Below are 20080 nucleotides of genomic sequence, written 5' to 3' on the forward strand. Positions count from 1 at the left end.
GGAGATCAGAGACAAAAAAAAGCTGACCGCTGAGAATTTCTTAGAGGCCTTGGACTATCCACATATAGATGAAAAGACAACAGTGGCAGAACAAGTTGACATCTGGAATACACACCTAGCCAAAACCTTAGAGAAAACAGCACCACTAAAAAAAGTCTTATGCCCCACTCACAAACGCTCACCTTGGTTTTCTCCAGAACTTCGGATCCTTAAATGCGAAGGACGAAAACTGAAAAGGAGATGGTGCAAATCTCACCTGGATGAAGACAGGCTAAACTGCAGGAAGCACATGGCAAAGTACCGCCAAGCCTTAACAGCAACCAAAAAACAGTATTTCTCTCAATGCATTGCACAGGCTGCCAATTCAACCAAGCAGCTGTTCAGTATAGTAAACAGCCTACTACAACCCCCACAACAAAACCAGCCTGCCCAGTCTAAACTGAACTGCAATGATATTGCTGCATACTTTGCCAACAAAATTAAAAGTCTCCACCAGAATTTACAGGCAATCCACCCAGTGCCCAACCAGTCAACCAGAGGTGCACAAACTCGCCCCCTCCTAACAGAGACAGATGGAACACTTTTAACCTAATGACAGAGGAGAGCCTTGACAAAATCCTAAGAGACCTTCGACCAACTACCTGTTCCCTTGATCCCTGCCCATCAAAGATAGTGCAGCAGGCAAGTATGGGCCTTATAGAAGGCGCCACAAAAATTGTGAACACCTCTCTTTCTAATGGGCAACTACCAACAGCATTAAAAGGGGCAGTGGTTTGCCCTCTGCTGAAGAGAAACAACTTACAGGCCAGTATCCAACATCCCGTTTTTAGGGAAACTCATAGAACAAACAGTCTGTGTTCAACTTAATGAATGGCTAGAAAAGAGTAACTGGCTAGATCCATGTCAATCTAGATTCAGACCTGGTTATGGAACAAAAACGGTCCTCGTATCCCTGCTAGATGATCTTCACAGAAACCGAGACAAGGGATTTGCCTCTATGTTAGTACTGCTAGATTTCTCAGCAGCTTTTGACACTGTGGATCATGATATCTTGCTAGCACGACTGACAGAAACAGGTATCAATGGAACAGTACTTGCCTAGTTAAGATCCTATCTATCAGACAGGCAACAATCCATAATGCTTGGCAGCAACTCATCACCACCATGGACACTGACCTGCGGGGTACCACAAGGATCAATACTGCCACCTATTCTGTTCAATATCTACCTCAAGCCACTAGCTGAACTGATTTGGTCAATGGACACTCAGTTCTACATCTATGCGGATGATGTGCAGCTACTCATACCCACTGAACCTGACTTACCTACAGCCTTGAATAAACTGATCACTTGTCTAACATCAATTCAAGAATGGGCTAAACACAACAAACTTTGCCTGAACCCAAATAAAACCGAGCTTCTCTGGGTCCCTATCACAAGTGGATACATACCTGAAATCAAAATCCCTTTTGGGAAGTATGAACTCCCCCTCCAATCACAAGTGAGGAACCTTGGAATACAGTTAGATTCAACACTTACTCTGATTCCCCAAATCCAAGCAACCTTCAAGAGCTGCTTCTACTATTTGCGACAGCTACGCTGCCTCTCTCCTTACATCGAGAAGGTAAATCTTATCCCAGTTGTGCATGCCATGGTAACATCAAGACTGGATTACTGCAATGCATTATACAATGGTCTGACTATAAAGGGCCTGCACCAGCTCCAGTTGATTCAGAATGCAGCAGCAAGACTCTTAGAAGGTTGCAAGCAGCGTGACCACATTACACCATTTTTCCAAAACCTTCATTGGCTACCTGTCATGATTGTGACTATTTTCCATGTTTGTGCTCACTTTGCCCCCTGGTGGCCTGATCCTGTGGTTGCTATGGACTGTATTGTTCCTGTTTCTCTAGCATGTTCCAGAAGTCATTCCAGTCCGGATCTTCCAGCCTTCCAGACTTGCTTGGGATTTTTGGTACTATGCCTCACCCTTACTGGTGATCTCAGCTGTGAGATTGCCTTTATTAACCAGCTGGGAACTTTCTAGTTTGCCTTTGCAACACCAAATGTCTTCAGGTCAGTTTGTATGCAGTTTGCATTTCTGCCTTGCCTTGTTTCCAGTTGGTGTGCCTGTGGCACTTGTGTTTGTTCTTGTCTAGAGTTCTGTTGTGTGTTTGTGTGACCTTGTGGCTACCTGTTAGCCTTTTAGCTTTCTGCCTTAGTTCTGTTATTTGTCTGTGTGGCCTGTCTTGAGTTCTCCCTCCATCTTGCCCATTACCTTTAGTTCTTGTCCTGTCTGAGCTTAGTCCTGTGTTTGTATTCAGCTTCAGTCCTCCCCTGCTCTTACCCCTTTAGCTTGAGTTCCAGCCCTGCCTGTGTCTCTTAAACCCTGTCTCTGCCTAGCTTGTATGTATAACCTGGCCCTGTTGCTGTCTAGCCTGTCTGTGAATCCTTCACCCTGTTTTAGTCAAGCTTGTTTCAGAATCCTATACCCTGTGTGAGAATCCTGAGTCCTGAATACTGAATCCTGTTTTAGTCAAGCTTGTTTAGTATCCGGTGTGAGAATCCTGTTGTTCCAGTCAGTCTGGTCCAGCATTTCTTGTCTACCAGCTCTGTCCTGTAAGTCCTGCAGGCCGCCTGCACCTAGGGGCTCAACCTCTGGGGAACGGTGGTCAGCGCAGGTGAAGTCCGGTTCCTCCAGTCCTGTTATTCCAGTCAAGTCCGTTCCAGCCAAGCCAAGTCCGTTCCAGATTCCAGCTCCATCCTTGCTCGTTTGTCCAGTCCTGGTTGGGGGATTTCGTCTGCTGCTGCCGCTCCTCGACAGTAGCCCAAGGGCTCACGTTATTCCAGTGTCCGAGAGCATGAGAACATGACACTACCAGTACAATACAGGGCTAAATTTAAAACTCTATGCCTGATCTTCAAGGCCCTATCAAATACCAACACAAGCTAGTGAAATCACGGAGCCCAATACCCTACACTGAGAATATTCTGCTCGGTACATTGTGAAGCTGTCCAAATACAGATTTATGCCACTTTTTGGACGTTTTTCTCTTTTGAAAATCAGCCCCTTAATGCACCACATTTAATTGAATATCAAAATAGTTTAAAATGCTATGAATAAGCAAAAAATAAGGGTCTGGAAAAAGTGGCCTGCGGCAATGCAAGCGTGTCTTTTGGGCGCGCGCTGGGTCAGTTTTTGCCACATCCTGGAAAATGGGCCTTTTTTAAGAGGCCGGAAAATGGATGTGCGGCAAAATAAAAACCAAAGTGCATCCATTTTTGCCTGAGACCTTACCGCTATCCATTGACTTAGCAGTAAGATCTCATGCGCTACCTGGGCGATTAGCATGCAGCGCATCTACACTGCCGTTTACCGCCGGGAAAGCACTACTTCGTTAAAAAAATAGAAAATATTTTCTACCGCATGTTTTCGACATGCTCCAAATTCAGAATTATCACCCGGGGCATGCGGTAGCCGGGTAGTAATGCTGATTTGGCACATGCTGGATGCACATAGGGCCTTACACGGCTTTGTAAAAGGGCCTCTAAGTGTATTCTGTAACGTGGTGCACGTAAATTGCAAGTCACATAGTTGAAAAGGGGGTGTGGTTATGGGCTTTGAATGGGCAGGTCGTGAGCGTTTCTAAAATCTATGCAAATTATTATAGAATACACCCGCTCTGCGACTAATTTAGGCATCAGGATTTACATCTATCATGAATATTCATTAGGGATATCCTGAAATCCTGACTGGCTTGTAAGCCTCGAAAATTGTACTTTGACACCACTTATAGAACTGTAAATATTTATGTTGAAAATATTACTTGGCTCTCCTTACACAGCCTTAGTTTGGCTTTATGCAAAGATTTCTAGCTGCTTGTTGAACCACCACAAATTTGTGGGAAAGCCTAAAAACACAAGGCAGCAGGATAATGGACTCAAGAATACCTCTATAACCTCTTCAGTACTGTACTATATTAACACTGAAGAATGTAATGTTATGCAATACACTGCCACAGCAATATCAACCAAGCAATGTGTGGTTACATAGTTGGGTAGACTAAAGGAAGCTCAGAGATTAATCAAATCTAACTTTCTTCTGACTGCCCAGCAGTTATGTCTACAGAGGAAGGGGCATGACAAAAGAACACACTACATCTGTAATCAATTCTGCAGCAAAGGGAAAAAATGTGTGTGAAGTACAATAACAATGAAATAGCAGTAGCTTTTTTTTTTTTTTTTAAATTTTCTCTGCTGCCTAAGAAAGACCTTTTTCTCCTTCTGTGCCTTCAGAAGGAGAAAACATTTTGACTGAATAGTTCAAAACCTCCAACATAAAAAAAATCCTTAAATAACCCGTGCATTCTCTTATCATTAACAAATTGCAGTGCTGTTATTGATTTTAATGCATACAACCAAGGAGGTTTGATAACAGGAGACAGCATGAGCCTCTCTGGCCCATTATGAAGGCTGAAGCCAGTAGGCGGAGCATGTTGCCCAATCAATTTCATTGTTTTGTGGGTACCAAGATGGCGGCAGCTGCATTGCGGAGAAGTACCACTTTGGATGGAGTGGGTGGAGACTGGCTTCAGCCTTGTGACATCATGCCATCTTCTGTTATCAAACCTCCTTACATACAACTATGCCATGAATAGTGCAGTAAACTAGTCAAAAATTGACAAAAGATCCAAAATGAAGAACACCGGATCATTTCTCTCCCTGATCCTTTCCTGCATACACCTCTCAACTATGAAGAATTTTGTATGCAAAGCATGTTTTACACTAGGAAAATGGCTGTCATAAAACTGTGCCCTGGTATACATGTGCAAAAAGTAGGTGCTCTAATAGTGTGAGGAGAGCTGGGGCACAGTTCTGATGTATATGTGTATTTTACAAAATACACAGGTACTATGCATAGACCCCTGGTTTCTATATAAGGTGCGGTGAGTAGGGTGCATTAAATTGTGCATGCTGCCAATTTTCACTCACTACTCAATTGAGTAACGAGCTAATTAGTGATGATGATTGGAATAGCAACCAATTATCATCACTAATTGGCAATAATTGGAATTTTCACATGCTTCTTTTTAGGCGCATTCTAAAAAGAGGTGCGCATAAATTTCAATGCATGTAGCTGAAAAGTGGGTATGACCATGAGAGAGGTGTGTAGGTGTGTCGGAGGTGTCAATCACATTTATGCGTGTTGTTATAGAATTCGGAGGAATGTGTGTACATTTAGGCATGGGCATTTACACCAGGTTTTCAGTGGTGTAAATGACTGTGCCTAAACATTCGCGTGTTCCCACAACCTATACACTATTCTATTAACCATGTCTTACTGTAGACACAGTTTATATATTAGTGCAAGGCAAGTTTTTGAACACTATATACACAATCTGGCCCAGAGTGCATGTACACATTTCCATCTTCTTGGAGGCAGGTGTAAATGTGTGCAAGAGAATTTATGCTCTACCAGGTATCAGTGTACAAGCCTATTTTTCTTATGGAAACAAACATGCATTAAACAATGAGCATGCAAATTTGCACATGAGCATGGATACCACACCAGCAAGACGGCATTCACTAATTCACAAGCTAACTGCATGCTGTGTTATGGAATGGGAACTGGGTGGTTTATAGCTGGAGAATAGGCATGGACTGCACATTAAGTAAGCACATGATACTTTATTGTACACTAAACCTTCATTCTATAACTTGGCATCTACTTGGCGAGGGAGGCACATGGGCAGAGCATGGGCGTGTCCGAAAGGGATTAGCACAACTCACAGAATACTATCAGTTGAATGCGCTATGTGGAGCTCTTAGGTACGCCAACTTACACCAGCCACTGACTTGTCATAAATGCACCCACTTAATTTCATCACGCCAACACTGCTTTGCATTGGTATGCTATCACAGCATAGGCACATCCTGAAGCCATTATATAATTGACACTAAGTGGCACCAATATGTAGATGCCACAGTGGGGTGCAAGTTATAGAATCATCCCCTAAGTCTCATGGCTGCTGGTAACATGAGTGCATTAATACTTCCTCAAGATACTAGCAACAGGAGGTTACCATGGCCTACAGCAAAGAAAAAACACTGATCAGCTTCCCAGCCCCATTTTTGCCCCCTCAATCAGGGCTTTGAGACCCACACACCCCTGGATCAAGAACTTGAACCCCCTTCCAGTTCAAGGATCAGGCTTCTGGTGCCCCCCCCCCCCCCCCAATAAAGTTCTAGTCCCTCCCAGGGTGCCTTAGTGGAGGGTAATGGGAGGGGACCATCCTGATTTTAAAATGACAACTCAGACCACCTACCATGCTGTTCTAGAATCTCCAGAGATGGAACATCCAATTAGTTATATATTGATTGCACTGCTAGCTCTTGCAGATATATTTTGGCTCCTGAGACTATTTATTTATTTATTACATTTGTATCCCGCGCTTTCCCACACACAGCAGGTTCAATGCGGCTTACATAGTAAAAAAAAACATTACAAAAATCTTCTTCAAACAGAGAGATAAAACTTTCTAGGGTTTGAAAATTAGAGTTTTGCCAGATGTCTCTAGAGACACCCAGAAACGAAGACAACAGTTTATACTTATGCTACCTGAAGAACTTCAGCTGGGAGCCACTTTCTTTCTTAGATGCTCACGTATTATAAGATACCAATCATCCAAATATGTTTTCTTTGAGCCTGCTCATCTTACTGCTAATAAAACTGCCAAGCAACTGAGTGTAAGTGCTATAATTAAAGTAGGCAGAACTTGAAAAGATTGTATCTAGCATGTTGATAACTATTTGTGGATTATCAGGAATATTTCCTTTAAATAGCTTATTTGTTTTTTCTTTGATCCTCCAGTTTATAATTCTTAGATCTCAGTATATTGAGGACTTGAGTTATACTAATAATCTTGTTTATTCTTTTCTATCTTGGCACTAGTCTTCTTCTTTATTCATTTTCAGTTACTGATTATTTTGTTGTACAAGTGTTTTTGTTTGGTTACATAACATTTAAAACATTCTATAAATAAAAAAAATTTAAAAATATATGTGAAAGTGACTCAGCAGAACAGGTAGGTAGTGGCTTCTTTATGGTTTCACTCTTTTGCTGTATCAATCAAAATATTTCTGCACATCCAGCCTGAAGTCTACAAAATTCTAGAACCCAGTAAGTGCTCCAGTGTCAGGAGTTATTCAGCCTGGGGTATTTTCTCTCATGCTGCAGAAATTATATTCAAGCCTGCATGGAAAAAGAATCACTTTGTCCTGCAAAGATTTACTCATGACCTATGGCTATTTTTTTTTTTTTTTTTTTGCAAAACCTCCCCTTTTGCACAATGTAGACTCTACTGCAGAGCTTCCCAAACTGTGGGTCAGGGTCATAAAACCTGCCTTTAGGGTCATGGTCATGGTCTAGGCTTGCTCTCCAAAATGTGCATCATTATTCTGCACCTCCAGGGGGTCACACAACTTTATTTGGCTACAATCATGGGGTTACAGTCATAAAAAGTTTGTGAGGCACTCTTCTACTGACTAGATGATCTTGAATGACATATGTCACAACACGGAGAGGGTCCAAAGTACAGAACAAAGTCCAAAATACAGCAAAAAGCACCAGGAGGCTTCAAAAACGGGACACAGTTCCTTTTATTAAGAGGTAAATTGACAAGGTTGAGCCAACATGGGCCGTGTTTCGGCGCACAGCACCTGCGTCAGGGGTCCAATATGTTCTGATATGATATGAATACTGTCGTGCATCAAACAAACGTCTTTAAAAAAATGAAGCTGACAAATTCCATCCACTTTAAAAAGTGGTTTATCTGCACTTTCAGAGTGAAAACTGTCCCTTCGCATTTTAGTCAGGGAACAAAATCCAGAGAAATACAGGTTCATATACTGGACAGAAGATAATGTATATGCTAGCACAAGTTTGAAACATGTGAACAGCAGTGCATTTGTTCAGGCCTCAACCCTATTGGCTACACTAGGAAATCTAAATATGCCAAGAAAATTAAAAATATCCACCAGGATTTACAGGCAGTTCCACCCAATCTCTAATCAGCTAACCAGGAGTGCATAAACTCGCCCCCTCCTGACATAGACATATGGGACACTTTTAACCCAATAACAGAGGAGAGCCTTGACAAAATCCTAAGAAACCTTTGACCAACTACCTGCTCCATTGAATCCTGCCCATCAAAGATAGTGCAGCAGGCAAGTATGGGCCTCATTGAAGGCACCACAAAAATCGTGAACTCCTCTCTTTCTAATGGACAATTACCAACAGTATTAAAAAGGGCAGTGGTGCACCCTTTCTAAAGAAAAACAACCTTGACCAGGACAAACTTGAAAGTTACCGGCCAGTATCCAACATCCCATTTCCAGGAAAACTTATAGAACAGTATGAGGCTTATTTTCGAAAGAGAAAAACACCCAAATTCCGACCTAAATCGGGAGATGGACGTCTTTCTCTTGTGGGTGCCCAAATCGGTATAATCGAAAGCCGATTTTGGGCGTTTCCAACTGCACTCCGTCGCGGGAACGCATAAAGTTGACGGGGGCGTGTTGGAGGCGTGGTGAAGGCGGGACTGAGGCGTGGTTATCGGCTGAGCAGAGATGTGCGTGCTCGGCCGATAATGGAAAAAAGAAGGGCGTTTTCAGAGAGAATTTAGGTCACTTTTGTTGGACCCGTTTTTTTCACGAACAGGTCCCAAAAAAGTGCCCTAAATGACCAGATGACCACCGGAGGGAACCGGGGATGACCTCCCCTGACTCCCCCAGTGGTCACTAACCCCCTCCCACCAAAAAAAAACCGAATGTTAAACACTTTTTTCCCAACTTGTAAGACAGCCTCAAATGTCATCCCTAGCTCCTTGACAGCAGTATGCAGGTTCCCGAAGTAATTTTAGTTTAGTTAGTGCTGTGCGGGACCCATGCAGAGAGGAAAAACCGGAAGAAAAAAAAAAAAAAAACAAGCAAGTGCAGTCAGGGACGTCTAAATTACCAGGATAGTAAAAGGGGGAATTGAACCAGCAACCTTCTGATTACAGGCTCAGTGCTCTAGCCAGTGAACCACATTATTGAGGTGCTTAGATGCCCTTCCCTTTCCATTAAGTCCCTCCAAGTTTCTGTCAGCCAATCACCGCTGTTTAGCTGACACAGATGTCAGCTAAATGAGCTGTGATTGGCTGACAGAAACTTGGAGAGACTTAATGGAACGGGAAGGACGTCTAATCAGTGGTGCACTGGCTAGAGCACAGAGCTTATAATCAAAAGGTTGCTGGTTCAATTCCCCCTTTTACTATCTTTTAATTTGGACGTCCCTGACTGCACTTGCTTGCTTGTTTTTTTTTCTTCCGATTTTTCCTCTCTGCATGGGTCCCGCGCAGCACCAACTAAAGTAAAATTGCTCTGGGGACCTGCATACTACTGTCATGGAGCTAGGTATGATATTTGAGGCTGGCATAGAGGCATCTCAGGGGGACCAGTGCACTACGAATGCTGGCCCCTCCCACGACCAAATGCCTTGGATTTGGTCGTTTTTGAGCTGGGACGCTTCGGTTTCGATTATCGCTAAAAAACAAAAACGCCCAGCTCAAAAAATGCCCTAATCCAATGTATTTTCGAAAAAAAAGATGGACGTCCATTTTTTTCGAAAATACAGTTCGGCCCGCCCCTTCACGGACCCGTTCTTGGAGATGGACGTTTTTACAAATGGGCATTCGCGTTCGATTATGCCCCTCTATGTGTTCAACTCATTGGTTGGCTTGAAGAGAGAAACTGGCTAGATCCATGCCAATCTGGATTCAGACCCAGTTATAGAACAGAAACAGTCCTCGTATCCCTATTAGATAATCTTCACAGAAACCGAGACGGGATTTGCCTCGGTGTTAGTACTGCTAGATTTCTCAGCAGCTTTTGACACTATGGATCATGATATCATGCTAACACGACTAGCAGAAACAGGTATCAATGGAACAGTAATTTCTTCGGTCAGATCCTATCTATCAGGCAACAGTCCATAATATTTGGCAGCACCTCATTGCTACCATGGGCACTGACCTGTAGAGTACCACAAGGATCTATACTGTCACCTATTCTGTTCAGTATCTACCTCAAACCACTAGCCGAGCTGATTCAGTCAATGGACACTCAGTTCTACATCTATGTGGATTATGTGCAGCTACTCATACCCATTGAACCTGACTTACCTACAGCCCTGATTACCAATCTAACATCAATTCAAGAAACCTTGGAATACAGTTAGATCCGACACTTACTCTGATTCCCCCAATCCAAGCAACCTTCAAGAGCTGCTCTTATTATTTGCGACAACTACGTTGCCTCTCTCCTTACATTGTGAAGGCAAATCTTATCCCAGTTGTGCATGCCAGGTTAACATCAAGACTGGATTACCGTAATGCATGCCACACTGGTCTGACTACAAAGAGTCTGCACTAGCTCCAAATTGATTAAGAATGCTACAGCAAGATTAATAGAATGTTGCAAGCGACATGACCACATCACACTATTTTTGCAAAAACATTGCTAGCTACCAGTACAATACAGGACTAAATTTAAAACTCTATGTCTGATCTTCAAGGCTCTTTAAGGAAATGGCCCCGAGTACTTGAAGAATAGTATCACCCTCTGCACACCTCCAAAGACACTAAGGACCTCCCAAGAAGTATCCCTAACCACACCCTCTCCAAAAGACATTATACAATGTGATACCCACAAGTGACCCTTCTCCGAAGTGGCCCCCACACCCTAGAATGCACTCCCTGAAAGGCCAGCAGAAGAGAGGAAGTTGTGGCCTGGAATATGGCTGGCAGAAATTGGGAGTCCACATCCTAATGTGTGGCTGGTGAAAGTGGAGGGCCAGTGCCATAGTGTTGGAAGCTGACCCTCTGAAGCACTAAGCACTGCTGGTGGCTCCGCTTAACACAAGACTATCTCTACTTCAGGAAGCAGGTTAAAGCTTGGTTCTTCAACCAGGCCTTTAACGGAAGAACTAACTTACTAGTCTCTCTCGCAGGACATGTTTATCCACTCCTTCCCTAGCTGAGATAATATTTAATCACCTCTCTGACCTCAGTGCAACTTTCTTTAAATGAGTTTCCTTATTTTCTAACTCCTCTTACTCTCTTACCTATCTATTTGTTCCATCTTTGCTTATACCCTAGGATGTCTATTAAAATGTTTTATTACGTATTGTGTTGACATTGTAAGTAATATATTATGCCATACTTTGCATTGTTATTTGAATAAGTTTACTGCGGTAATTGTCTATTGCTTATGTCTGATTTATTCTTACTGTACATCACTTTGAGTGAATTCCTTCAAAAAGGCGGTAAATAAATCCTAATGAATAAATATCATTAGGAAAGATCCAAACATTTTATAACATAGGAATACAATAAAAGAATGAGTTGTTTTTGGCCCTCAGGCTGAATTGCTCATATTATTCCTTTAGGAGGAGATTGAGAACCTATCTATTTGAGAAACTGTTGACTGTATTATTTATTAAGTTCATTGTATTTTTTCTTCCTGTTTTTTTAGTTTATTGTATTTGTTTTATGCTTTATTATGGTAGGTTTTAAGAGTTGTAAACTGCTTAGGACCTTTTTTGAATTCTGCAGTATAAATCCTTGGATTAGATTAGATGACAGAAAAAGACCAAAATGGTCTATTTAGTTTGCCCAGTATGGTGATGAGAATTGTATATGCCACTTCTTGCAGCTTGAACCCACTCCACCTCCATTTTAGAGTTTTAACAGCTGCTCCATGCAGATTCATTTCCCTTCTTTGCCCTCCTTTAGGGCTGTAACTGCTTCTCTGTGTAGACTACCACCCATGTCTTCTTAGAAGTACAGAAAGTTATTTCACTGCTGTTTTGAGCTTGGTTTCCAGCTTCTTGCCATTTAGGGATCCTCTGCATATATCACAGTTCTTTTTTTTTTTCTCTACCACCACCACCTCTTCTGGTTGAACATTCCAGAAATCCACCACCCTCTCCATGAAAAAATATTTCCTGATGTTGCTTCTGAATGTACCTTCTTCCAGCTTTACAGCTTCGTATCATGTTCCCTAGTTCTACCACATCTGTCCATCCCATCTTCTAGGGTAGACATATTTAGGTTCTCAACTCTCATCTCACAACATTTTGGTTCTTTTCTTCTGGACTACCTCCAGCTTCTTTGTATCTTTGTTCAGATACAGCCTCCAAAATTGAACACAATATTCCAAAGGAGGCCTCATCGATGTCTTGTACAGAAACATTACCACCTCCTTTTTCCATAGATTATGACTCTATTTATGAGTTTGTCCCATTGTTCTGCTGTCATGAGATGTCTCTTATTATGTAACAAAGGCCACACAAAACATTGCAAAGGACTGAGAGGGCCGGACAAACATTTTAATATCCTGGTTTTGAACAATTTAAACAGTTTTCCTTTCCAGAGTCTCCTTTTCTTCAATGTGCCTAGCCCCCTTTTGTTCAGTTCTGACACCTAGCTCTGTCTTTCATTCTATCTCCTGCCATCTTTTGCTCTTTTTTGCCTTTTACTTTATATATCACCACAGTCTTTCTCCATCTTTCACCTCTTACTTATACCTCGGCACCTCACAGTATCCCTGTTCCTCTATTCCCAAGGATATCTCTTCTTTCCCATATCTCCCCTCTCTTCCCCTCCATCTCACTCCTCTCCTCCCACCCCCACTCCCACCCCCAAACCATCTCTCCACTCCCAGCATATCTTCTCTTTCTCTTCCACCTTGTGTGACATCTTCCATCTCTATCCCTACCCACCAGCATTTCTCTATCTCCCCTCTCTAGGCAGCAGCTCCTTCTTTTTTCTGCCCCATATTAGCATCTTCCCTAACAGGCTGCAGAGTCCTGTCTCCCTCTGTTTTTGTTAGGCACCTTTTTTTTTCACAGCAGAGTCTCTAGCCTGTGCCTTGCTGCTCTATCTGCCAGTCATGCTTCAGAATATCAGATCTCCTTCCCATCAGTGAAATAATAATATAATATTTATCACTTTTATAGTGCCACTAGACATACACAGTGCTGTATAGTGGTGATAAGTATTCAGGTACAATATGTCCCTATCCCATAGAGCTCACAATCTAAGTGGGAGATCAAGTGACTGGCTTCCTGGTTCTCAGCTCATTGTTCTAACCACTAAACCACCACTTCTCAGTGCGTTACCACCAGTACTTCAGAGTGCCAGCTTCTCTCTTTTGCTGACCAAGGTCCCAGGCACTGACTTCCTACCTCCACTGGCAATTTTTCTGGGTGCCAACTCTTCTCTGCCACCAGCAGTGCTTAGTGCTCAGAGGGTCAGCTTCCAACACTATGGCACTGGCCCTCCACTTTCACCAGCCACACATTAGGATGTGGACTCCCAATTTCTGCCAGCCATATTCCAGGCCACAACTTCCTCTCTTCTGCTGGCAATGGTTCCAGCACTGCTTTTTTAGTAGGAGGGGGAGGGGGTCAAGGGAAAAGCACAGCAGACTCTATAAACGTGTTCCAAAGGCCAGATACGGTACACAGGGACATCTGGTGCCAGAGTAGAGAGAACGTAAGGGTGAAGTCTTAAAGACTGGTGCTCCTTCTCACACATCTAGCTCTTCAGCAAATTCAAGCAAAACAAGTTATTCATTTTTGATGCAAAGAATGAAACAATAAATAGTTTACAATAAGAAACTCAACAGCGCTTGTAGTATGTTTCCAACTAATCTGTCTAAATCTGAATTTTTCTTTGCACACATTTCACTATGATGCAGAAACAAATGACTTAGAGAAAACAGTATTAAGACTTTTTACCTCATTATCTGCAGTACAGTTATAGACAAATTCCCTGTGTCATTTCAAATATTTATGTCCACAGTAATAACATACAGCTCACTAGAAAAAATACTCAGCATAAAGATTCCAACTTCTTACCCCATATTTACATTGACGGGAAGTAGCTCCATACTGGAAGCGACACTGTTCATCAGCATCGTACACCTGACCTGGCGCCACAGCAGGATAAACAAAGTCCCGCTTGGGAGGTTCATTATCCAAGCACGTACCACGGCCTGAGCTGTTCAATGTAAAGGACAAAACAAATTAGGATATTCTGTTGACTTCTTTAAGGAGCGTTTGGAATGATCACTAATATTGAATTAAGTTTCAACACTGCAGTATGTGAAAGAAAATATCCTTTATGGGAAACCAGCAACAAAATGAAACACTTTTCCTGAATTCTACCATTTTGTTAGGAATAGAGAGGGCAAAATAATTATTTGTTTTATTGCTATTCTTCTGTTATTTAGTCCCAGGGTCTTCTTCTCTTAAGTAGCAGAGAGAGGGCTTCCCAAATGTGTCCTGTGGATCCCACAGCCAGTCAGGGTTTTAGGATATCCACAGAGACTATGCATGAAATAAATATGAACACATTAGAATCCCTCTATATGCAAAATTACTCCATGGATATTCATTGTGGATATCCTAAAACATCAACTGGCTATGGGGTCCCCAGGACAGGTTTGGAATCCCTGGCATAGAGGAAAAATAGGATGCTTTCCCAATAGATTATAAGCTCTATTGAGCAGGGACTGTCTCTCCATGTTCAAGTGTGAAGCGCTGCGTACGTCTGGTAGCGCTATAGAAATGATAAGTAGTAGTAGTGAATGCATAAAAAGGGCAATTCGATAAGACAAGCCTAAATTAAGATGTCAATTGCATGCAAATGTATACAGAATACTAGTACTTATGGATTGGTGCTCTTATTGACACATATGCAGTAAGTGCTAGGCCCTATTCTGTAAACATGGCGTGCATATAGCATAGCACACAAATACAAGAAGGCCTTACCTGTGGGCGAAGAATGGATGTGTCAAGGGCGTTCCACCTAGTGATGTACACAACTTATAGAATACTATGAGTTGAGTGCACATCAGTATGGCAATTTATATCTGCCATTCACACGGTGCAAACCAAGCAAAACCCCTAATCAAATGGAAACACCCCAACAATATTTATTTATTTATTTTTATTTGGTGCATTTTTACCCCACATTTTCCCACATAAGCAGGCGCAATGCGGCTTACATTAAGTCAAGAGTATACAATTCAATATAGAGATGGCACAGAAACAGACTGTGACAGGAGGGGAAGGTACACGGGATAACATGGGCAAAGGACAAGGGTGAAGAGCCAACAAGTGGTAGAGGTTAAACAGAGGAATAGCCAGGGGAATAAGTCTTGGTGAATAAGAAGGTCTTTAAGAACTTCTTGAACTGCTGATGATCGATGGTTCTGAAAAGGGGGTGTGGCTGTGGGAGGGGCATGGGCGAGTCAGGGGCATTCCTAGAATTTGCAGGCAGTTTTATAGAATGAGGTAGATCTGCACTTAATTTAAGCAGGATTTACACCAGGTTTCAGTTGGTGTAAATCCGCGCACCCAAAATTGGGTGCAGATCCTGGCTCCATGCGCTACTCTATAAATGCTGCCCAACTTGAACCACTGATCATAGAATAGCGCTTAGAACATTGGCACCATATAACAGAATCTAGCCCTAAAAGGGAAATTCTATAACTCAGCGTCTGCATTTACTTGCCACTTGTGCACAAAGATATATAGACCACTGGCACTTTCATGGGTAAGTCTACAGATACATGTGTAAGTGGAAGCAAAGTGACTAAGCACTTTTTTATAAGGATGCGCATAACTGGCATAGCGTGTAAATGTAAGGGGAGCATTGACATATGTGGAGCATAGGAGGGACATGGATGGGAATGCCACTTATGCACAACAATTTGATCATGTCACTCCTCTTTTGATTTTTGAATACTGGATTCCTATTTCAATCCATATCAAGTTTAAGATTCTATTATTGGTCTATAAATCCAGGTCCCCTTCTGCTCCCCTCTATCTTAACAAGTTTCTTATTCCTTACTCTCCATTGCGTTGCCTTACATCGGCCAATAATAATCTTCTTTCTTTACCACCACCTTCTGTCATCCAGCTTTCTAGTACTCGGGATTCTGCCTTTAGTTAGGCTCTAAACTCTGGAATGAGCTTCTGCATCGTGTCCAGGATCAATCCACTATTGCAACTTTCAAACTAACATTAAAAACTCACCTCTTCAGAACTGCACTTTTGCCTTTCCACCATAACTTTACCAATTCCTCTGCTATTTGAATTTTCTGCTCTTTTCTGTCTTCTTCCCCTCCTTCACCCCATGGTGTGCCTTTCATCTCTTGAACCCTTTTCCTCTTTTTTTCTCTCTCATTTTTCTCTTTTCTATCTATATAGATTTTAGTTTTTAAATTGTTATTGTAAACCACATTGAAGCCTATGTTAGGCCCCATGCACGTGAAATAAATAAATAAATGTGCCCGCACCTATGCCAGGTCTATAGCTGGTATATCTGCAGGTGCGTAAATGTAAGGTGAGCCAATACTGGGTCTATACTAGAATCTGGGCACCCAGATTTCCTTATAAAATAGGCTCTCACTGCACGACATCAGGGTGCCTAAAAGGAGGCACCTAGTACAACTACCCCTAAATTCAAAAACTAACACACAGCAAGTGCAGCTTCTGGATGCTCTCGGGGATATTCCCAACATGATTGCCAACAGAAACGTTCTTTACTGAACATAAAGGAGATCATTTTTATAAAGTCATTCCATGTATATGTGGCCACACATTGAAATGACCTCACATAAAATACCATCTGGTGTAAAAGTACATACAGTGACGTGATAGAACAGGGGTAAAGTTTGGATTGGTGCATAGGTGGAGTTAGCATGTATGCTTGTAGATTGTGAAATACTTTAATCTATGCATGGACATGTGTAAAGCATAGGCGCCAGGTATAAGAGGCTAGCCACAGCAGGATGGATCAGCTGTTTCTATAGAAATGCTAAATAGTAGTAGTAGTAGTTCTCTGGTGAGTCCAATCTTAAATAGCAGCAGCTGCAGTGAAAGCCGTCTGTAGCCTTTTGTAACCAGTTGTAATTTGATTACTTGCTGGGAGAGCAGAGCAGGGGGGGGCTGGCTGGACTTGTCCTGGGTTGCCATGGAGATATTTAACTAGGCTCAATTCCTGCACATGAGCACTTCATACCAAAGAGAGTTGCACTGACCCCTGAAATTTTAAAAGTGCTAAAAATAAGTTTTAAAAGTATTTGAAAGATCATTTTATTTTCATTATAGTGTTTGGAATATGTCCACTTTGAGAATCAGGTGCTCAACATTAAAAGTTTATATTTATTTACTTATGTATGGCATTTTATCCCACATTAAACATGAATTAGGATGTTTTGTGGCTCTACATGAGAATTGTGATATTATGATCCCTTATTTCATATTGTTGACGGTCTGCATTTTCCGCATGGGTCATGGTATGTTGGTGTATTAGGTTCTGCCCAGTGTAATATTTATGGTACAGTAAGGTTCTGAGTGTGTTTTTGCACAAAGTTGTGCATAGTGTTTTGCAGTTGAGTGACTGTGGTTAGAATATGCTTTGAGCAACCACTTTATTCTTTGACATATGATACATATCTAATATCTAAATGTAATAAATTGAATTAATTGTGACTTTTATTTTTATTTATTTATTTTTTTTCTGTGTGTTATCAGACAATTATGGATTTAAGCTCCACCCCTGGCCCCATCCCTAACCACACCCCCTTTAGCCTCCCCAAACAGTTGGGCCACCTACCGCCTATGGTGTAAAGTATGGAACTTCATTTACACCAGCTTTCAAACAGGAATAAGTGATCACATCTACATTCAAGGCATATGCGTGTATTTTATAAAAAGAAGTTGGTTCACTACTTGTCTTTATAAAATAATGCCTACTAGGCACCCTGTCATAAAATTACCATCCAGTTATCGCAGATGCACCTCCTATTTATGTGGTAGGAAGCGCATCCGAGCTGACTGCAACAGTGACAGTTGACATGTGATAAAGAACCACGCACAAATGCCCAATCCGCATTCCATAACTGGCTATGCAGTTAGCACACGAAATAATGCTTGCTGTCCTATCAGTGCAGTAAGATTTGCTCTTGCGCAGAGATTGTAAAAGAGGAGCATATATATATATATATATATATATATATATATATATATATATATATATATATATATATATATATATACATATGCTCCTCTTTTACAATCTCTGTCTTTCAAAGTAAATCTTGTCCTTACAACACAATTCTATGTAGCAGAACCAGAAATGCAAAGCAAGCCAGGAGACTAATGGTTATTTTGTATGGAAAAAAAATAAAAGGAGTAATTATGTCTTAGCTTCAGTCAGTCGGTATAAAACAGGACAGATGTTTTTCTTTTTTTTTTGTTCTTCTTTCTTTTCTTTTCTGTTCTTTTTTTCTTATTTCACATGTGAAAACATTTGACTTTTTAAGGAATTTCTATGCCAATATTTAACAATTTTCTTCTACCAGCATTCCTTTAAAATATGCCAAAACTTATGGGGCTCTTTCTCCCATATCCTTTCCATTCTCTTTGCCAGCAGAAATTTATTTTACAAGTATTGTTTTGGACATCATAATTCCAGTTTTTCTCAACAGAAAAATTAACATAAAATAATTATATTAGGCATTATTCTATTTGCTTTCAAGGATTTTGTTACCATTTTGTTTATAAAATATTGATTTTTCCCCACCTCATCAGATGGGGGTGGGAATGTTCCCCCAGTACCCAAGTTCAGCTGAATCCCAGCCTTCTTTATTTACTCCACATTAAGGCATGGACACCTGAATGTGGAGTACCACAAGGATCACCTCTCTCACCAACCATCTTCAACCTAATGATGATCCCTCTGGCAAAACTCCTATCAAACCATAACCTCAACCCATATATATACGCTGATGATGTAACAATATACATCCCCTTCAAACAAGACATTAACGAAATCTTCAATGAAATCAATCAAAGCCTACTCATCATGAACACATGGGCAGACGCATTTCGTCTGAAATTAAATGCAGAAAAAACTCAATGCCTGATACTCACCTCCCAATACAAAAAAGAATTCACATCTATAAACATACCAAACCTGAACCTTCAAATCTCAGAAACGCTAAAAATCCTTGGAATCACTATCGACCGCCACCTAACACTTGAAACTCATGCTAACAACACAACTAAAAAGATGTTTTACAGCATGTGGAAACTGAAAAGGATAAGACCATACTTCCCAAGATCCGTCTTTCGTAGCCTAGTGCAATCCCTCGTGCTCAGCCACCTGGATTACTGCAACTCACTATACGCAGGTTGTAAAGAACAAACACTGAGGAAACTTCAAACAGCCCAGAATACGGCAGCCAGACTCATCTTTGGAAAGCCAAAATATGAAAGTGCAAAACCATTACAAAAGAAACTGCACTGGCTTCCACTCAAGGAACGCGTCACTTTTAAAGTATGCACATTAGTCCACAAAATCATTCACGGCGAAGCCCCAGCATACATGTCTGAGTTAATAGACTTACCACCCAGAAACGCCAAAAGATCATCCCGAACCTTCCTTAACCTCCACTTCCCCAATTGCAAGGGCTTGAAATACAAAGCGCTACACGCGTCAACCTTTTCTCACATGAGCACGCAGTATTGGAATACACTGCCATGCAACTTAAGAACAATCAACGATCAAGCTTCCTTCCGCAGATTATTGAAGACCCATCTCTTTGAAAAAATTTACGGAAAGAACCAAAATACATAAAGTCCACACCTACTGTTCACTAATGCATCATACATTCACCTCTGAACTCTCATTCCCGTACTATCACATCATTCATACCTTTACTCACAGAAAGATATATACCATATGTCTTCATGCCTTTTTATCGCCCTCTAAGCTCCCATTGTTTCCTTCCAAAGTTTCAATGTCTGTGTTCCATCGTTACATTCCTTAACGACACCTCAATTGTTTCGCATAACTCTGCACAATGTAATCCATAACCAATCTGTAACAAATTGTATTTCCAACATTTAACTCATATTGTAAGCCACACTGAACCCGCAAAAAGGTGGGAAAATGTGGGA

The 20080-nt window shown here is 41.5% G+C and overlaps 1 protein-coding gene across 1 annotated transcript in view; it reads right to left on the reverse strand.

The window, feature by feature from the left end:
- The window catches only part of ADAMTS6 (ADAM metallopeptidase with thrombospondin type 1 motif 6), a 648820-nt gene that overhangs the window by 228404 nt on the left and 400336 nt on the right, over positions 1 to 20080 (reverse strand). Inside the window, exon 11 of the mRNA XM_030193183.1 lies at positions 13964 to 14105. Within this exon, the coding sequence (XP_030049043.1) occupies positions 13964 to 14105 (142 nt within the window). The remainder of the gene's footprint in view (positions 1 to 13963; positions 14106 to 20080) is intronic.

This window comes from Microcaecilia unicolor, chromosome 2 (assembly GCF_901765095.1).
Source record: "Microcaecilia unicolor chromosome 2, aMicUni1.1, whole genome shotgun sequence".
NCBI lineage: Eukaryota > Metazoa > Chordata > Amphibia > Gymnophiona > Siphonopidae > Microcaecilia > Microcaecilia unicolor.